The sequence below is a fragment of the Neoarius graeffei genome, chromosome 8 (assembly GCF_027579695.1).
Source record: "Neoarius graeffei isolate fNeoGra1 chromosome 8, fNeoGra1.pri, whole genome shotgun sequence".
Lineage (NCBI taxonomy): Eukaryota > Metazoa > Chordata > Actinopteri > Siluriformes > Ariidae > Neoarius > Neoarius graeffei.
In genome coordinates, this window is record NC_083576.1 from 22,445,033 (window position 1) to 22,464,865 (window position 19,833).

The following is a 19,833-nucleotide window of genomic DNA, read 5'->3' on the forward strand; positions in this document are numbered from 1 at the left end:
CACTCTTTTTTCATAATATTAATGATTTTTTTTTGCCAAAAGTTGCTGTGATTGTTTTTGATTGAAGACTTCTCATCTCATTATCTCTAGCCGCTTTATCCTGTTCTACAGGGCAAGCTGGAGCCTATCCCAGCTGACTACGGGCGAAAGGCGGGGTACACCCTGGACAAGTCGCCAGGTCATCACAGGGCTGACACATAGACACAGACAACCATTCACACTCACACCTACGGTCAATTTAGAGTCACCAGTTAACCTAACCTGCATGTCTTTGGATTGTGGGGGAAACCGGAGCACCCGGAGGAAACCCACGCGGACACGGGGAGAACATGCAAACTCCGCACAGAAAGGCCCTCGTCGGCCACGGGGCTTGAACCCGGACCTTCTTGCTGTGAGGCGACAGCGCTAACCACTACACCACCGTGCCACTATATTAGTGACATATTTATGGAATAAGAATAAAACAACCAGTTGATGTTCACCAAGTGTCAGCTTTATTTTCAGTTTCAGCCATTCAATTACAATACATGACTATCCAGATTGAACTTATATCTATGCGGCAGTTTTTCATCAATTTGCTGGGAGCCAGCATGTATTACATGCATGATGTGTAAGCACCTCTTAGCACAGATGGCACTTTACCGCAAACACAGCTTAAGGAAGGAGGTAAACCGGACTAGCATGATTACTGATTATCTCCACATGGAACTATTCGGGCAGCTATGCACTGGGCACTTATGTGGACGGGGAGTGCAGTATATCCAAATGTAGAACATTTGCATGGCGTTGCACCATCAAGAAAATTAAACAAAAGACCACATTTTCAAAACTGACGAGTCTTTTTATTAGTGTAGCAGCAACTTTTACAGACGTGTCGGCAATATTGTGGGTGTAGTGGTAAGGAAACTTTGCATATCGGCCCGATATGCTGAAAAGGCTGAGTTAGAACCATGCTCAACTACAATGCAGCCACTCTGCTAATTATCATTCCAATCACCATTTTAAAAATTGGGAGATAGGACCATTACCGCACATGAACAAGAACACTGCATATAAACAGCATAAATCGACAGTTTTTTTCACACTCAGTCAGAATGAAGCTGAATGAGCAGTAAGTATCTAATTTAGTTTCATTGGTTGGGGTAAAGCTGAGTCAACAAATTGGTAAAGTAATTATGATTGGTACTCTGGCAGCCATGCTATCACTTCTACCAAACCAGAAACTCGAGCTGGCAAGAAGAAAAATTCATTCATTTGTTCATGTTTAGGAAACACTTAATCCTTGTCAGTGTCACAGTAGATCTGGATACCTGATCCAGAAGCACTCAGCACAAGGCAGTAACACACACTGGTCAACACAAGAGTCTATTTATATACAGTTCCCGCCACAATTATTGGCACCCCTTTTAAAGATTAGTGAAATGAGTTAGAAAAAATCCACCTTTTGGTGAAGGCGCTTCATCTCACAGTGGGAAAAAATTTATAAAAATCGAGCCTTTAATTGGAATAAATTTATTCAGAGAAAAACAAATCCCTCATCAATAAATAATTATTTTCAACAAAAACACATGTGCCATTGTTAGCACCCCTGCATTGAATACTTTGTACAACCTCCTTTTGCCAGTAAAACAGCACTGAGTCTTCTCCTATAACATTTTATAAGGTTGGAGATACAGAACAGGACATCTATGACCATTTCTCTTTAACAATCTCTCCAGATCATCCAGAGTCCTCGGCCCTCTCTTGTGCACTCTCCTCTTCAGCTCACCTTACAGGTTTTCAATGAGGTTCAGGTCAGCGGACTGAGATGGTCATGGCAGAAGTTTGATTCTGTGGCCAGCAAACCATTTTTGTGTTGTTTTGGACATGTGCTTCGGTTCATTATCCTGCTGGAAGATCCAGTGATGACCCAGTTTTAGCTTAATGGCAGAGGCAGACAGATTATGATTTAAAACATCCTGGTATGAGTCCATGATGCCATTTACCCTAACAAGGTTTCCAGAACCTTTGGAGGAAAAACAGCCCCAAAATATTACAGAATCTCGACCATATTTTACAGTTGGGATCAAGTTCTTTTCATCATAGCCATCTTTCTTTTTACATCAAAACCACCTTGAGTGTTTACTGCTGAAAAGTTCCATTTTTCTTACATCAGACCAGAGAACACAGTTCCAGTCACAGTTTAACTGACAGAAAAGGCTTTTTTTTCTGGCACACCTTCTAAATAACCTGTTGGCATGGAGGTGGCATCTGATGGTGGTTTTGGAGACTTTGAAACCCCAAAATTTTACTTTTTCTTGTACATCCCCGATTCCAAAAAAGTTGGGACAAAGTACAAATTGTAAATAAAAATGGAATGCAATGATGTGGAAGTTTCAAAATTCCATATTTTATTCAGAATAGAACATAGATGACCTATCAAATGTTTAAACTGAGAAAATGCATCATTAAAAGAGAAAAATTAGGTGATTTTAAATTTCATGACAACAACACATCTCAAAAAAGTTGGGACAAGGCCATGTTTACCACTGTGAGACATCCCCTTTTCTCTTTACAACAGTCTGTAAACGTCTGGGGACTGAGGAGACAAGTTGCTCAAGTTTAGGGATAGGAATGTTAGCCCATTCTTGTCTAATGTAGGATTCTAGTTGCTCAACTGTCTTAGGTCTTTTTTGTCGTATCTTCCGTTTTATGATGCGCCAAATGTTTTCTATGGGTGAAAGACCTGGACTGCAGGCTGGCCAGTTCAGTACCCGGACCCTTCTTCTATGCAGCCATGATGCTGTAATTGATGCAGTATGTGGTTTGGCATTGTCATGTTGGAAAATGCAAGGTCTTCCCTGAAAGAGACGTCGTCTGGATGGGAGCATATGTTGCTCTAGAACCTGGATATACCTTTCAGCATTGATGGTGTCTGTCCAGATGTGTAAGCTGCCTATGCCACAAGCACTAATGCAACCCCATACCATCAGAGATGCAGGCTTCTGAACTGAGCGCTGATAACAACTTGGGTCGTCCTTCTCCTCTTTAGTCCGAATGACACGGCATCCCTGATTTCCATAAAGAACTTCAAATTTTGATTCATCTGACCACAGAACAGTTTTCCACTTTGCCACAGTCCGTTTTAAATGAGCCTTGGACCAGAGAAGACATCTGCACTTCTGGATCATGTTTAGATATGGCTTCTTCTTTGAACTATAGAGTTTTAGCCGGCAATGGCGCATGGCACGGTGAATTGTGTTCACAGATAATGTTCTCTGGAAATATTCCTGAGGCCATTTTGTGATTTCCAATACAGAAGCATGCCTGTATGTGATGCAGTGCCGTCTAAGGACCCGAATATCACGGGCACCCAGTATGGTTTTCCGGCCTTGACCCTTACGCACAGAGATTCTTCCAGATTCTCTGAATCTTTTGATGATATTATGCACTGTAGATGATGATATGTTCAAACTCTTTGCAATTTTACACTGTCGAACTCCTTTCTGATATTGCTCCACTATTTGTCGGCGCACAATTAGGGGGATTGGTGATCCTCTTCCCATCTTTACTTCTGAGAGCCACTGCCACTCCAAGATGCTCTTTTTATACCCAGTCATGTTAATGACCTATTGCCAATTGACCATAATGAGTTGCAATTTGGTCCGCCAGCTGTTCCTTTTTTGTACCTTTAACTTTTCCAGCCCCTGTCCCAACTTTTTTGAGATGTGTTGCTGTCATGAAATTTCAAATGAGCCAATATTTGGCATGAAATTTCAAAATGTCTCACTTTCGACATTTGATATGTTGTCTATGTTCTATTGTGAATACAATATCAGTTTTTGAGATTTGTAAATTATTGCATTCCGTTTTTATTTACAATTTGTACTTTGTCCCAACTTTTTTGGAAACGGGGTTGTAATTCACCAAAAGTGATCCTTTGAGATTTTTTTTTGTCTTTCTTACCATCCTCCTCACTGTATGTGGGGGCAAAATAAACTTGGGTCCTCTTCCAGGCGAGTTTGTAAGACTTCCAGTTGGTGTCCACTTTTTTTTATTACCTCCCTAACGGTAGAAATAGACATTTTCAGGCGAGTAGCTATTTTTATAACCATTTCCTGACTTATGAAGGTTAACATACTTCTCCCTCATTTGGTTTGTATGTTCTCTTATCTTTCCCAAGGTGATGGATGACTTAGGGAATTTAGCCTCTGTGTCACCTCATATTTGTATCCCAGTTAATCAGGAAGTCATGGAATACAGTTTGAAAGTTCCTACACACTCCAGTTACATTGTGTTCACTATCATTTCCAGGGGTGCAAATAATAGGGGCACATGTGTTTTTGTTGAAAGTAATTATTTCTTGATGAGGGATTTGTTATTCTCTGAATAAATTTATTTCAATTGAAGGTTGGATTTTTCTCATTTTTCAGTGTGACATGAAGCGACTTCACCAAAAGGTGGATTTTTTTCTAACCCTTTTTCCTAATCTTTACAATGAGTGCAAATAATCGTGGAGGGAACTGTAGCTTTTGATGTCTGTACAGAAGTATTAGCTTAGCAGTTAATATTCTGTGTGAGTGACGGGCAGATCAGAGTTGAAATCCCAGTTCTGCCAGACAGCCTCTGTTGGACCCTTTAGCAAGATCCGTAACCTTCAACAACTCAGCAGTTTGCTTCAGTAACATTTCGTCACCTATAAGGTGCTGTGGTTAGAAGAATGAATAATATAAGGTCAATGATAAAGACTGTCATTATAACATGAGGGCAAATTTCCCAGCTGCCATTTCACATTATTTTTAATTTTCATCTCTGTAGTCACATGTGAAGCTGTGCCTAGTTTGAAGGTTTTATGACCACATTAATGACCAAGTATACAAAATTACAGCTTGGGCAAATGTGTCTGGAACCGTAACAAAGACTGCGTTCAGTTCAAGCCTTTAACATAATTCCCAAATATAACTATCTGAGGGAGCATTTGGAAGAAGACATCAAAAAATAAACTAATTCAAGTATGCTTTATTTAGATAATAAGAGTGTGTTTGAAAATGTACACACACTCATGCTGCATTGATGTTTGTGTGCTATTTCTAGTAATAAATGTGCAAGGGTGGTCCAGTGCCTAGCATGTACACTTCTGTCTAAAAAGCTTTCTTAACTCAAGGGCTGTCTAAGCTCACCATGGTAGTGCTTTCTCTGGCCATGTTGCTGGAGCTCGTGATATATGCACTCAAATATACACAAGTCAATATTAAAAGTAGGGTGCAAAAGCAATACAGCATTTTATCAAATACTAATACAAATGAGTCCACCAGGTTAAAGGTAGGGTTGGCAATGTAGGAGAAACCTGCAAGAGTAAGCTAGATTTTGAAAATATCCAACCAAAGAAAAAAATCCCACCCCCTCCCTTCAAGCCTCCCTCCAAAGCCACTACTCAAACACATTGTAGAAATAGTTGAAGGTGGGTGGAGCACAGAAGCACGGCAGGCCAGAACTGAGTTCTCACAAAAACCTTTTATTTGCGCTTTTCAGCGTCTTATTTTGCTCGCCCACACACACACGCACACAAGTGTCCAGGTTGGGGAGAGCTCCCTTCCTCTGCTCTCCCTCTGCTCTTATAGAGAGCGTGCACGTGACGTCACGAGGTCACGTGATATTTGTTTATCTGCCATCTTGGACGGCATGGCCGCGCATAGAACTTAGACGAACCCATTCTAATTATCAAGTGTGTGGGAGTAGATCTTTCGAGAATGGTTATATCTTGTTCAGCATTTGGTTGTACCAATAGACAGGGCCAAAAGGAGGGCCTGTCATTTTATAGATTCCCCGCAGACGAGGAGAGACACGCAAAATGGGTGTCCGCTGTGCGAAGAGAAAACTGGCACCCCAGTTCTACCAGCCGAATTTGTAGTGAACACTTCATATCAGGTAGGTGTAATCTTCTTATACATTTATATCTGATATTGAATAATAATTCTGCACAAATAAAGATAGCGGTGATTTGTGATATTTTTTTTTCAGACAAAAACATACATATTTACAACCCTGTCATTATCTGGAACTGAGTTTAGATTTCAAACATTCTTACGATAAAACGTCCTGCATAGTCTCTTTATGATAAACGTCTTAATGCCACTTACCCGTGAGGTTATCAAGTAGACATTCTTCTTCGAAACCTTCCAGAGGTATAGTTGGGATACCCATCCCGCAACAAAATATTTATAAGCTTCCAGGCTCTTGTAAGCTGTGAGGGCTTTGCCAGTGTAACACGATTCATGATTAACAAGAAAATTGTAAATGTCGTGGTAGGCCAGATCGGGCAAATCACCAGCACCGCAGCTCCGAATTTCCCTGAACAAGGATTGCGGCAAGTTGTACGGATCTGCAATCCCCAACCTGGAACACTTTTCCACGTAACGCTGCCTCACGTCACATTCAAGATGCTGAACAAACTTAGACAAGTTATCGCATGACGTAAATGGGGTATTTTCCGAATTTTCTTGGGGATTACTTCCTGGATCCATTACGCTCGCGCAAGGTAAACAATCCTGAAGCCGTCCAATATGGTGGAGTAAACACGGACAGGTCACGTGACTGCACATCCTCTATAGGGCGCGGTCACTGGGGAAGACACACAAACACAGGTTAATTCCCATCAGGTGCAGTGATTCTGCCACTTACCTTCCCTGACTCCACCCTCCATTCACAGACCGACGCTTGACCACGACCTCGCTGCCACATACCCCCACCGCCCGACTCAGGCCGGGGAGCCATCCGGCCTGCAGCTGACTCCCCCCGTTGACGGGAGAGGAAATCCGCCATGACCATCTGCGCCCCCGGCCTGTGGACCACCTCGAACTTAAACAGCTGGAGTGTCAGATACCAACGGGTGATCCGTGCGTTGGCATCCTTCATGCGGTGGAGCCACTGCAGGGGCGCGTGGTCCGAACAGAGGGTTAAAGGGTGCCCCAGCAGGTAGTAGCGGAGGGCGAGGACCGCCCACTTGATGGCGAGGCATTCCTTTTCTATTGTGCTGTACCTGCCCTCACGCACTGACAGCTTTCAGCTGATGTACAGCACTGGACGGTCCTCCCCCTCCACCTCCTGGGACAGAACAGCCCCCAGCCCTCCGTCCGACGCGTCCGTCTGCAAAACAAAGGGGAGAGAAAAGTCAGGGGAGTGTAACAGTGGCCCCCCACACAGTGCAGCCTTTACCTCAGAGAAAGCCCGCTGGCATTGCTCCGTCCACTGGATCGGATCCGGTGCCCCCTTTTTAGTGAGATCAGTCAGCGGGCTGGTGATGTCCGAATAATTAGGTATAAACCTACGATAGTAGCCAGCCCCAGGAACTGTCTCACCCCCTTTTTGGTCTTGGTTCTTGGGCCTCAGGCAGGCCACAATCGCTGCTGTCTTATTGATTTGGGGCCGCACCTGCCCATTGCCCAAGTGGAAGCCCAGATACCGTACTTCCACCTGCCCAATCACACACTTCTTCGGGTTGGCTGAGAGACCTGCTCGCCTCAGCGACCTAAGGACGGCCCTTAGGTGTTCTAAGTGCCGCGGCCAGTCATTACTATAAATAATGATGTCATCCAAGTATGCGGCCACGTAGGCGGCGTGGGGGCGGAGGACCCTATCCATAAGCTGCTGAAACGTAGCAGGCGTCCCAAACAGCCCAAAAAGAAGTGTGACGAACTGGTGTAAGCCAAATGGTGTGGAAAAGGCCGTTTTCTCTCAGGATAGTGGAGTCAAGGGGATCTGCCAATATCCCTTTGTCAAATCCAGTGTCGAATAAAAACAAGCCGTGCCTAGTCGATCGAGCAACTCGTCAATACGAGGCATTGGGTACGCATCAAATTTAGACACCGCGTTGACTTTTCTATAGTCCACACAGAACCGGAACAACCCGTCGGCCTTGGGAACCAAGACCACCGGGCTGCTCCAGTCACTGTGGGACTCCTCGACGATGCCCATTTCGAGCATGGCCTTGAGTTCTTCCCGAACCACCTTTTTTTTGTGTTTGGGCAGTCTGTAAGGGCGGCTGCGCACTACTACCCCCGGGGGCATCTCAATGTGGTGTTCTATGAGGTGGGTGCAGCCGGGCAGGGGCGAGAACACGTCAGAGAATTCTGTCTGCAACTGGGCGACCTCCATGAGTTGGGCTGGGGAGAGGTGGTCTCCACAGGGGACCGGAGTGGTGGGCAATGTCAATTTTCCTTTTTGAACCTCCGGCCCCAGCTCCGCCTTCTCTGGAACCACAGACATCAACGCCATGGGGACCTCCTCATTCCAAAGTTTTAACAGATTGAGGTGGTAAATCTGTAACACCCCACCCCTGTCCCCGAGTGACCTCAAAGGCTCCTTGCCACCTGGCAATCAATTTGGAGCTCGACGTGGGCAACAACACAAGTACTTTATCTCCCGGTGTGAATTCCTAAAGGCGCGTGCCCCCGTCATACGGACGGACTTGACATTCTTGGGCCTGCCGCAAATTCTCCTGGGTTAGGTGCGTGAGTGTGTGGAGTTTGGCGCGCAGGTCGATAACGTATTGAATTTCATTTTTACTTGTTGTTAGGGTTTTGCTGGGATTCGAACCCGGGTCGCTGGCGTGATAATCCAGCAAACCCCCACTAGGCCACCAGGGGGATGACTCAAATGCAGAGGCATGAGGCGAAAGTAGAGTATCAAAAACAGTTTATTTACACTATATACAGTCCAAAGGAAAAAACAAAAGGATAATCCAAAAGCTCAGAAGATGTACAAAAAACAAAAATATCCAAAGGGTCAAAGTCCAAAATCCAACTAAGAAAAGAAGAGGCAAAAACTCAAACGCTCAGAAGATCAAAAGGTCAAAACAAAATCCACAAAGTCCAAAAGAAAGAAGCCAAAACCAAGAATACAAAGACACAGGCAAGGTACATAGGACAGAGGGAACTAGCACTAACAGCATAGCATAGGAAAAAGACTCCGTGACAAGGGAACAAACAGAGGGGTATTTATACACAAAATAAATTGAACACAGGTGACGATAATGAAGACAATCAGGCAATCAACACAAACACAAAACACAGGAACAGTGGCGGCCTCTAGAGGCCAAAACAAACATGACAAGAAAAGGAAATAACAGCGGCCTCTAGAGGCCAAAACAGTCCCAGTCCTAACACTTGTTGAAGGTCGCTCCTCCCAATTTTCACGCAGCACATCTAGAATGCCACGCGGCTTACGCCCGTATAATAATTCGAACGGGGAGAACCCTGTGGAGGCTTGCAGGACCTCTCGCACTGCGAATAACAGGGGCTCGAGCCATTTATCCCAATTGCGTGCGTCCTTGCTTACAAATTTCCGAATTATGTTCTTGAGGGGGCGATTGAACCGTTCGACTAAGCCATCCGTTTCGTCTCGCGACTGCTCCAACGGGAAATCTGCGAGGGATTCCCCGAGAGAGGGAGGAGGAGCATGCTGCTCATCACTCTGACACAGTGATGACATAGACTAGGGGTGTCCAAACTGATCCATAAAGGGCCGTGTGGCTGCAGGTTTTCATTCCAGCCATGCAGCAGCACACCTGACTTGGCTCATTCAATCAACTGAACTGTCTTCACACAGTCAAATACTTGCAGCCACACCCACCCTTGATTAAAGGGTGGGTGTGTCAGTTGATTGAATAAGCCAAATCAGGTGTGCTGCTGCATGGCTGGAATGAAAACCTGCAGCCACACAGCCCTTTATGGATCAGTTTGGACACCCCTGACGTAGACGGCTCTGTGACAGCTGCTCCCGCCAATGCCACACCGGGACCTCACCCCGCTAAATTATGGCAGGCCTCACTCTTCACTAAATGTGCCATTAATTCCCTAAATCCCGGCCAATCCGCCACCTTTACTCTAAATTTCTCCCCTTGAAATAGAATGTGGATCGACACTAAAGGGTATTTGTGAACATCCCCGTGCACAAACAACACCTTCACCAATTGTGCTCTCCCCAGTGCCTCGTCTTGCACCAGGCTTTGGTGGATTGAGGTCCGATTACAACCGGAGTCCACCAAAGCCTGATACATATCCCCTTGGATACTCACCGGTATGCGATACACTCCGGTCCAATCGAGGGCGGTCCCTGGCGCATCGGGGATCCAGACCACCGCGCCCACCTCCATCGCCGAGCACTGATGCTGGAGGTGCCCCGGCTCCCCGCAGCGCCAGCATACCGGCCCAGGCTCTCCCTCTGCACCGGTGCTCCGGAGCTCACTCACCTGAGGGGGGGGAAGACACAGACAGGGAAGTAGGAAATGGTAGGGCACCGCGGGTGCGGTGGGGCGGCTGGGGTGGAGCCAGCCCCCGCCTCCACGGTGGGGGAATGGGGCGAGGATGAGGAACAGAAGGGGAGAGAGAGAGAGAAAAGAGGGGAGAAGAGGAGACATGCTGTCCTGCCGTCGGAACAGCCGCCATATGGTCCTCTGCCAGCATGATGGCCTGATCCAGTGACGCCGGGCAATGGACCCACTCCGCTGTTCCTTCCGGAAGTCAGGCAATGAATTGTTCCAGCGCCACCAGATCGATGATTCCCTCAGCGTCGCAGTTGTTGGCCCCCACCCCACTGTCGGCAGGCGTCTCGGAGTTGCTGGCCAAACGCGAATGGCCGGCCGACGTCCTCCAGGTGCAACGCGCGGAAGCGCTGCCATTGCTGCTCTGAGGTGCGCCCCACACATTGGAGGACGGCCCTGCGGAGGTCGGTGTAGACCAGCTGGCTGTCGGCGGGGAGCTGTAGCACGGCCAGCTGTGCCTCACCCGTTAGCAGGGGGAGGAGGCGCGCCGCGTGCTGTTCCACCGGCCAACCCCACGCCTCTGCTGCCTGCTCAAAAAGAGAGAGGAAGGCTTTGGGGTCGTCCTGTGGACCCATCTTCATTAGGGTGAGGTGGGGAGGGACCCCGCCAACGCAAGCAGGTGCCGGAACGCCTGGCGATCTTCCTGCTGTGCCAGCACCAGGACTTCGAACCATTGCTCCTGCTCCTTCCGGAGGGCGACCAGGGCCTGGTGCTGGCTCCGTTGGGCCGTGGCGAGGGCATGGACCAGGTCCTTGAAGGGGGAGGACTCTATGAGGCTGTTCTCTTCTGTACTCCATCCCGGGTTTCGGCACTACTGTAGAAATAGTTGAAGGTGGGTGGAATTGAGTTCTCACAAAAACCTTTTATTTGCACTTTTCAGCATCTTATTTTGCTCGCCCACACACACACACACACACACACACACACACACACACACACACACACACAAGTGTCCAGGTTGGGGAGAGCTCCCTTCCTCGCTTTCCTTCTGCTCTTATAAGGCGCGGTCATTGGGGAAGACACACAAACGCAGGTTAATTCCCATCAGGTGCAGTGATTCTGCCACTTACCTTTCCTGACTCCGCCCTCCATTCACAGACCGACGCTTGACCACACCCCCGCTGCCACACACATGAACACGCACTGCCCGACTACTGCTGGAGGATGTGTTCATGAAAGAGAATATGGTAGAATGGAGGGGGACATAATTCTCATGTAAGAAAACACCCAATAAATGTAAACAATAAGCTGGTGTTAGTACTCATGGCTGCCAAGCTAGCGTGTTTGTTATAGCTAGCTTTAGCAATATACTATCTGCCTAGCCTTGTAGAAGACCCTGGTCACATGCAATGAGTGTACAGGCAGAATATGATGGAATTTTTTTTCTTTTTATTGTCGGAGCATTTGACTTATTCATTGCTCTTGGGATGTAAAGAGAATTTCAAGAAATATAATAAAAAATGCTTCTAAAATAAATTACCAACCCTAGCTTTAATATGTATGATTTAAGACTATATGGAAAGGATTTTTCATGCTACTGGCTGCCTGCAAGGCAAGCTGCAACTTCAATGAAAACACTGATAACTTCATCTTCCCCTTAACTACTTGCATCTCTGCTGTCAGTTTGGATAAGAGAAAATGCCCAAGATGGTCATGATCAGTAGAGGAAACAATTGCAAGTGCTAACTGCAAGATGTACAAACAATTCTAAACTCTTCATCGAGTTAGACAACAGAAAAAAGAGTGACAATAACAACCATGCCATATTTATTATATCCACAGGATGTACATAGTTTCTCTCATCAGAGCAGTGGTTTTAAGTCCTTCCTCATCTTGATTAAGCAACTCATCAGATGCAAAAAAAAAAAAAAATCCATTCAGCCCAACATTAGAAAAGAGGTCAATGATACAGTGTAATCTTGGTGCAATTTCAGTCCCTCTATCTTCCTTTTATTACATGTCAAAAACATCACTGCATTTCAATCCTCAGATTCAGCCCTTCAAGCCCTTATCTACACTTTTATCTCCAGGCTCTAAATCACTCAATTCTCAGCAACTTCTTTCCACGACTGTTGGCCGCCTCACCCTCACATCCCCTTTTCCCACCATCCAACTTCCACAGATTTTTGTGAGTCATGTCTTCTGCACAGCAAGCCTGTGTCACATTTATACTTAGATCATCTTACACACCTCATCAAATGTAAACAAACTGCGCAAGCAAACAATTCATTCAACCCATAACCTCAGCCTTCCAACACAAACTGCCCATGCATATACTGTCTCAATATATTAGTTTCTCAATCATACAAAATGCATTAAGTGCTGTAGACCTACTAAAAAGTGCTATCAATAAAATGTAGTATTATTGTGGTTATATTCTTATCTGCCACTTCAACAGGAACAACTTCACCCCTGCTTGTTCATGCAGTTTAAACAAATCTAAACAGCCAATCATGCATAAAATCATGCAGATACAGGTTGAGTTTAAGTTCACATCAAAAATCAAAATGGGGGAAAAATGTGATTTCAGTGACTCAGTGGGCTAGTTTTCAGAATGAGTATTTCAAAAATGAAATACTGAAATGAAAATGAAAACTGGCCACCGCCCAATGCGCCTTAAGGGCCTGGTTAGTACTAGAACAGGAAACTGCCTGGGAAGGCCAGGTCCTGGTATGGGAGGGACTTTGACTTTGACTATATGTTCAAAGCACATAGTGGTAAAATACAATTAACTGGTAACAATAGTTGGAACCATGCGAAAGAGAGAAGCACACTTTCAACTAGTTATGTGGTGCTAAATCAGTCACTGAGGAGTGCAATAGGACACCACAAACAACTTCTAATTTGTTTTGGAGAGGTCATGCAAGACAAACTCAATTGTCTATATTAGCATTGTTCTTGTGAAGACTTTTACAATAAAGGCTAAATAATCAAACACTTCCACAAAATCTTCGCTAAAAGCATCTTCAGTGCAGTACCATATCATTCATTCTTTACAGCTCAAGTTTCATTTCTCCACTCTCTTTATCCAAGGTAAGAGGGTAACTAAAGGACTAAAGTGCACCTGATTCACTATCTGGAAGCGGTTACTCAGAGATGGAACATCATACACACACACCGACACCATCAAGGGAATATTTGTGTCAGCTCAGTCAGGGACAGGAGACCAAGATGAATCCTGCCCTGTTCTTCTTTTGCAAATGAGACTATGAAAAGCAAAGGAAAATGAGGAACAATAGGTCGGTCAACATCTTTCTCCCTTTCTCCCAGAGCAGAAATAACAAGAATTACATTTCCTTTTATTTTTACCCCAGGAAAAGAGCTTCAAGCTGGAATTAGAAAAAAGTACACTGTGATGTAAACACATCTTCCCTTGAGAAGGTCGTATTAAATCCATACAGGCTTTTATAAGTTCATGTATATTACCAAACCATGTGCTGTACATGCATAACTGTATACAGTGACAACATTGTATAGCTGGATCTAATTGTGCTCACATGACAGCTAACAAAAGTGGTGTAACTGAAGTAATGCCCCCATATTAATCTCTTAGTGGAATGATGTGGATCAGAGATGAGTCTGAAGCAATTTGTAAATGGCAGGGGATGGTCTTGTCCCAAATTGATCTTGGAGCTGGTTTTAGTAGAAAGATGAATGAAGCATAACAATAGATGCAGAGAACCGCATACGCAACCACACAATAGATACATAAAACAGAACCTCACTGAAAACGGTATTACAAAGGAGCTGCATTTCATGAGGCAGTGCAGTTTCAAAGGCATTCACAGGATCAGTAGAGTTGGTATATCTAACACAAGGAACATGCTGAGGAAGTACTAGCCAGTCCTTGTAAATAAAAAGTAGACAATCATATTTCAGGAGGCAAGACTTACCCAAATGCAAGTTTGCTGGTGAATTGCTGATCTGGGTTTATATCGCCATGGAGTGTACAGAATGACTACTGTTCAATGCTAAAACACTCAAAAACATAATACAGTTTTATAAACAATGGTCCACAGGCTGCCAGAAGACAACCTACAATATATAGCTGATCTAAAGATCATGAAAAATGTTTAGTAATGTTAAATGTACAAATCAGATTCCAAAAAAGTTGGGACAAAGTACAAATTGTAAATAAAAACGGAATGCAATAATTTACAAATCTCAAAAACTGATATTGTATTCACAATAGAACATAGACAACATATCAAATGTCGAAAGTGAGACATTTTGAAATTTCATGCCAAATATTGGCTCATTTGAAATTTCATGACAGCAACACATCTCAAAAAAGTTGGGACAGGGGCAATAAGAGGCTGGAAAAGTTAAAGGTACAAAAAAGGAACAGCTGAAGGACCAAATTGCAACTCATTAGGTCAGTTGGCAATAGGTCATTAACATGACTGGGTATAAAAAGAGCATCTTGGAGTGGCAGCGGCTCTCAGAAGTAAAGATGGGAAGAGGATCACCAATCCCCTAATTCTGTGCTGACAAATAGTGGAGCAATATCAGAAAGGAGTTCGACAGTGTAAAATTGCAAAGAGTTTGAACATATCATCATCTACAGTGCATAATATCATCAAAAGATTCAGAGAATCTGGAAGAATCTCTGTGCGTAAGGGTAAAGGCCAGAAAACCATACTGGGTGCCCGTGATCTTCGGGCCCTTAGACGGCACTGCATCACATACAGGCATGCTTCTGTATTGGAAATCACAAAATGGGCTCAGGAATATTTCCAGAGAACATGATCTGTGAACACAATTCACCGTGCCATCCGCCGTTGCCAGCTAAAACTCTATAGTTCAAAGAAGAAGCCGTATCTAAACATGATCCAGAAGTGCAGATGTCTTCTCTGGGCCAAGGCTCATTTAAAATTAACTGTGGCAAAGTGGAAAACTGTTCTGTGGTCAGATGAATCAAAATTTGAAGTTCTTTATGGAAATCAGGGATGCCATGTCATTCGGACTAAAGAGGAGAAGGACGACCCAAGTTGTTATCAGCGCTCAGTTCAGAAGCCTGCATCTCTGATGGTATGGGGTTGCATTAGTGCGTGTGGCATGGGCAGCTTACACATCTGGAAAGACACCATCAATGCTGAAAGGTATATCCAGGTTCTAGAGCAACATATGCTCCCATCCAGACGACGTCTCTTTCAGGGAAGACCTTGCATTTTCCAACATGACAATGCCAAACCACATACTGCATCAATTACAGCATCATGGCTGCGTAGAAGAAGGGTCCGGGTACTGAACTGGCCAGCCTGCAGTCCAGATCTTTCACCCACAGAAAACATTTGGCGCATCATAAAACGGAAGATACGACAAAAAAGACCTAAGACAGTTGAGCAACTAGAATCCTACATTAGACAAGAATGTGTTAACATTCCTATCCCTAAACTTGAGCAACTTGTCTCCTCAGTCCCCAGACGTGTACAGACTGTTGTAAAGAGAAAAGGGGATGTCTCACAGTGGTAAACATGGCCTTGTCCCAACTTTTTTGAGATGTGGTGTTGTCATGAAATTTAAAATCACCTAATTTTTCTCTTTAAATGATACATTTTCTCAGTTTAAACATTTGATATGTCATCTATGTTCTATTCTGAATAAAATATGGAACTTTGAAACTTCCATATCATTTGCATTCCGTTTTTATTTACAATTTGTACTTTGTCCCAACTTTTTTGGAATCAGGGTTGTATGAGTTATTATATCACCAGCTAGCCAACAGGAAGTTTTCACATATAGTCTCTGATATGCACTTCCTCCTGACAACCTCAAAGCATACACACACACACACAAATATAGCTGCTTTATGAGCTGTAAAGTCATGAGCACGTGCCTATGGCATACACAGTAATTTTTTAGTAATACATTACCAAGTCGCTTCTGTGACCAGCCTTGTTAACTATAAAATGGTGCCTTTTTATGCCAAAGAGATAAGGAACAAAAGGACCTCAAAGACCGTTTAGTTGTATTACTACAGACAATGTCAGAAATAACTAGTAATTTCCTAGCTTTATAGGACCAAAAGAGTGTCAGTGAAGACATCAGGTGAAAAGATTTATTTGAAGAGCTTGACAGAGCATTACATTTAATATGTGCATCACGGCACTGGACTTATTTTTTTTTGTTTGTTTGTTTACTTTTAATCTGAAGAAGCCTTTATTTGTCACATGCACACTCAAGCACAGTGAAATTCGCCCTCTTCATTTAACCCATCTGAAGCAGTGAACACACACATGCACATACACAAGTCAACAATGAGCACACACACATACCCAGAGCAGTGGGCAGCTATACTATAGCACCCAGGGAGCAGTTGGGGGTTAAGTGCCTTGCTCAAGGGCACTTCAGCCCAAGGCTGCCTCATGTTAACCTAACCGTATATTTCTGAACTGTGGAGGAAACTGGAGCACCCGGAGGAAACCCACGCAGACATGGGGAGAACATGCAAACTCCACACAGAAAGGCCCCTGTCAGCCGCTGGGCTCGAACCTGGAACCTTTTTGCTGTGAGGTGACAGTGCTAACCACTACACCAAAATGTGAAATAAGTGCACAGAAAGTCCATTACATAAACAGTTGCACTGAACAAGACAGAAAGTATGCATGAGAAGGAGTATAGATGAGAGGTTACCTACCCTATGGTTTTTAGTTTCAGCCTGAATGCAACTCATCTGTGATGCATGTAGGTCAGGAGGATACACAATCACAAAGTAGTACAACTGACAGTGAATACAGGTAACAACACAACTGGTTTGAAATTACAGATCAGTGGTGGGTTTCCCAAAAGCCTCTTAACGCTAAGAGCAGCTTAACTAGGAGAGAGAATGTTCATTGTGCTGCTCGCTCTACCATTTAACGATGATCTTTGCTTTTGAGAAACTCGGCACAAGCACTGGATCAGATTTGACTTTTTTTTTTCACTTCAATCATACACTACCGTTCAAAAGTTTGGGGTCACTTTGAAATGTCCTTATTTTTGAAAGAAAAGCACTGTTCTTTTCAATGAAGATCACTTTAAACTAATCAGAAATACACTCTATACATTGCTAATGTGGTAAATGACTATTCTAGCTGCAAATGTCTGGTTTTTGGTGCAATATCTCCATAGGTGTATACAGTAGAGGCCCATTTCCAGCAACTCTCACTCCAGTGTTCTAATGGTACAATGTGTTTGCTCATTGCCTCAGAAGGCTAATGGATGATTAGAAAACCCTTGTACAGTCATGTTAGCACAGCTGAAAACAGTTGAGCTCTTTAGAGAAGCTATAAAACTGACCTTCCTTTGAGCAGATTGAGTTTCTGGAGCATCACATTTGACTATATTTTCTATTCATTTTACAACTAATGGTGGTAAATAAAAGTGTGACTTTTCATGGAAAACACAAAATTGTCTGGGTGACCCCAAACTTTTGAACGGTAGTGTATATGTACTGAGTGTTTGAAACCACATTGCTACGCTTATATGCACGTAAACACAGGACACGTGATATTGTACACAGCTTTCGTACTGAGAATCGACTGGTACTAAAGGGGTTGTGAGGTTTTTTTTTTTTAATCAATATTGGTCGATATTAAGAGTTTTGCAGAAATATCGGTATCGAAAATGGAAACACTCGAAGCAAGAGACTGCATGGATGGCAAGCAGCAGATGCATCCATCCCTGACAGACAGATCCCTGTCCAGATGTTCACCAGCAGCAGTTTGCACCTCTGTGTAAAATGTAAACAAGTCTGCCTTGTTTACTTTCACGCCCTCTCCGTGGAGCCTTTAGGTTTTCATCAAGGGGGAAAACATCAAACAAAAACACCACACACACACACACACAGTGTTTACGCAGATCTGGTGGGCTCGTGAGAAAGAACTCCCAAAAGCACCGAGGCCACGCGCTCCCTCCCGTGCAGTGTTTCAACCTGCAACTGGACAAGCAACACTGCCAGAACCGACACATTTCACAAGGCGGTGTGTTTTAAATCTGCTACAATCTCAGCACAACTCACACCCCCTCACACACTACACAGAGAGAGAGATGTCTTACCTTTGGAATTGCTGAACGCGGTGTACCAGGAGAGGGATATGAGCCCGCACACTCCAAACACTAACACTGTCAGGAAGGTGCCATTTCTGAGCCTCATCTCCGTATCATGTCCGATGTGAGCGCGCGGGGGGCTCGGCTTGAGAGGAACCGGAGGGAACCGGAGACACGGCGGGGTCCGTTTGCTCTCGCGCGCATTCAGCGCAGGGAAGGAGAAGGAGGAGGAGGAGGAGGTAGACGTGAGACAGGAGAGGAGGGGACGCCGTTTACCAGTGAGGCGTACGAACACAGAGAACACAGAGGGGCGTGTGTGTGTGTGTGTGTGTGTGTTCGGGTCTGGCTGAATGGTCACGTCCATAATGACATGCTATTTATTTTACACATCACTGCCCACAATCAGGTTGGCCAGGGCTCATTTTGATCTTCCAAACTTTAGAGCGGTCATCTGGGCTACAGGTTGCAGGTTCCCACCTCTGGTCCTGAAATCCCTAGAGTCATCTCCTGAACTGTGGTTGAAGTGGGAAAACACTCAAACCATGGGTGCAGATCCCGGGGGGAACATGACCCCCCCAAAATTTCTAAAAAAACATGAATTGTCCCCCCCAATAAAAATCTCCTAAATTATTCATTGTACAGACAAATGATTCCCTGTGCAGTACTTTTTGAATGATGTGGCGAGCCTCTACGAAGTTGTGATTTTATGGTTGCATGGTATGAGTTGCATACGGGCAAAAAAAAAATCACTTTTGTGTCCCCCCCCAATCCTGACACCGGATCTGCACCCCTGACTCAAACATGCAGAACATAAAGTTCTCCACAGCACCAGGGTTGAGGGTCTTTGATTGTATATAATATATTTTGAAGCTTTCTTAGTAGAACCCTTTTAGGACAGCTTAATTATCCAAAGAGCCCTTTTTCTAAAAGTGTAGTGCTGCACTACACACTATAAGAAAATAAAATATATTATTGTGCTTTTAGGGGTACAATGACTTGTACCCCTAAGGGGCAGTACTCTCTAAGATGCTTTTTTGTACCCTTTATATACTGCTTGAGAACGTATATGTACCTTTTTGGCCCTTAAAAGGGACACATAGTTACCTTCAAGTCCGATAATGAGCTCTAAGGGGTACATTAGTGTAGACTGTAGCTTGGGGGACAGAAATGGACTCCTACTGTACTCTATTTCTGACAGTGTATAGTAGTACTGTAATAGGCTAGTAATGTCAGAATTGTAGTGTACACTATAAGCAATGAGAATTACGAGAAGTAATTTGTGTATTATTATTATTATTGTGACACACTATTTAGCAGGGCAGGATGCGGTTTGGGATGGAGCCAGTGAGGGTGCGAGGGCTCTGCGGCGCAGCTGCTCCTCCATCCGGTCGGAGCGCGTGCAGCTGCCCACTCAGCATCTCTTTCTACAAATGCTCTCATTCAGCTGCATGTGTGATGGCAAAGAGCAACACCAGCAACAAATTTGCTGTCTCCTATCCTGA

The 19,833-nt window shown here is 44.4% G+C and overlaps 1 protein-coding gene across 1 annotated transcript in view; it reads right to left on the minus strand.

Moving 5' to 3' along the window:
- The window catches only part of mgat4b (alpha-1,3-mannosyl-glycoprotein 4-beta-N-acetylglucosaminyltransferase B), a 384,957-nt gene extending 366,341 nt beyond the window's left edge, over positions 1-18,616 (minus strand). The window contains exon 1 of the mRNA XM_060927424.1: positions 18,341-18,616. Within this exon, the coding sequence (XP_060783407.1) occupies positions 18,341-18,437 (97 nt within the window). The 5' untranslated portion in view covers positions 18,438-18,616. The remainder of the gene's footprint in view (positions 1-18,340) is intronic.
- Between the last annotated feature and the right edge of the window lie 1,217 nt (positions 18,617-19,833).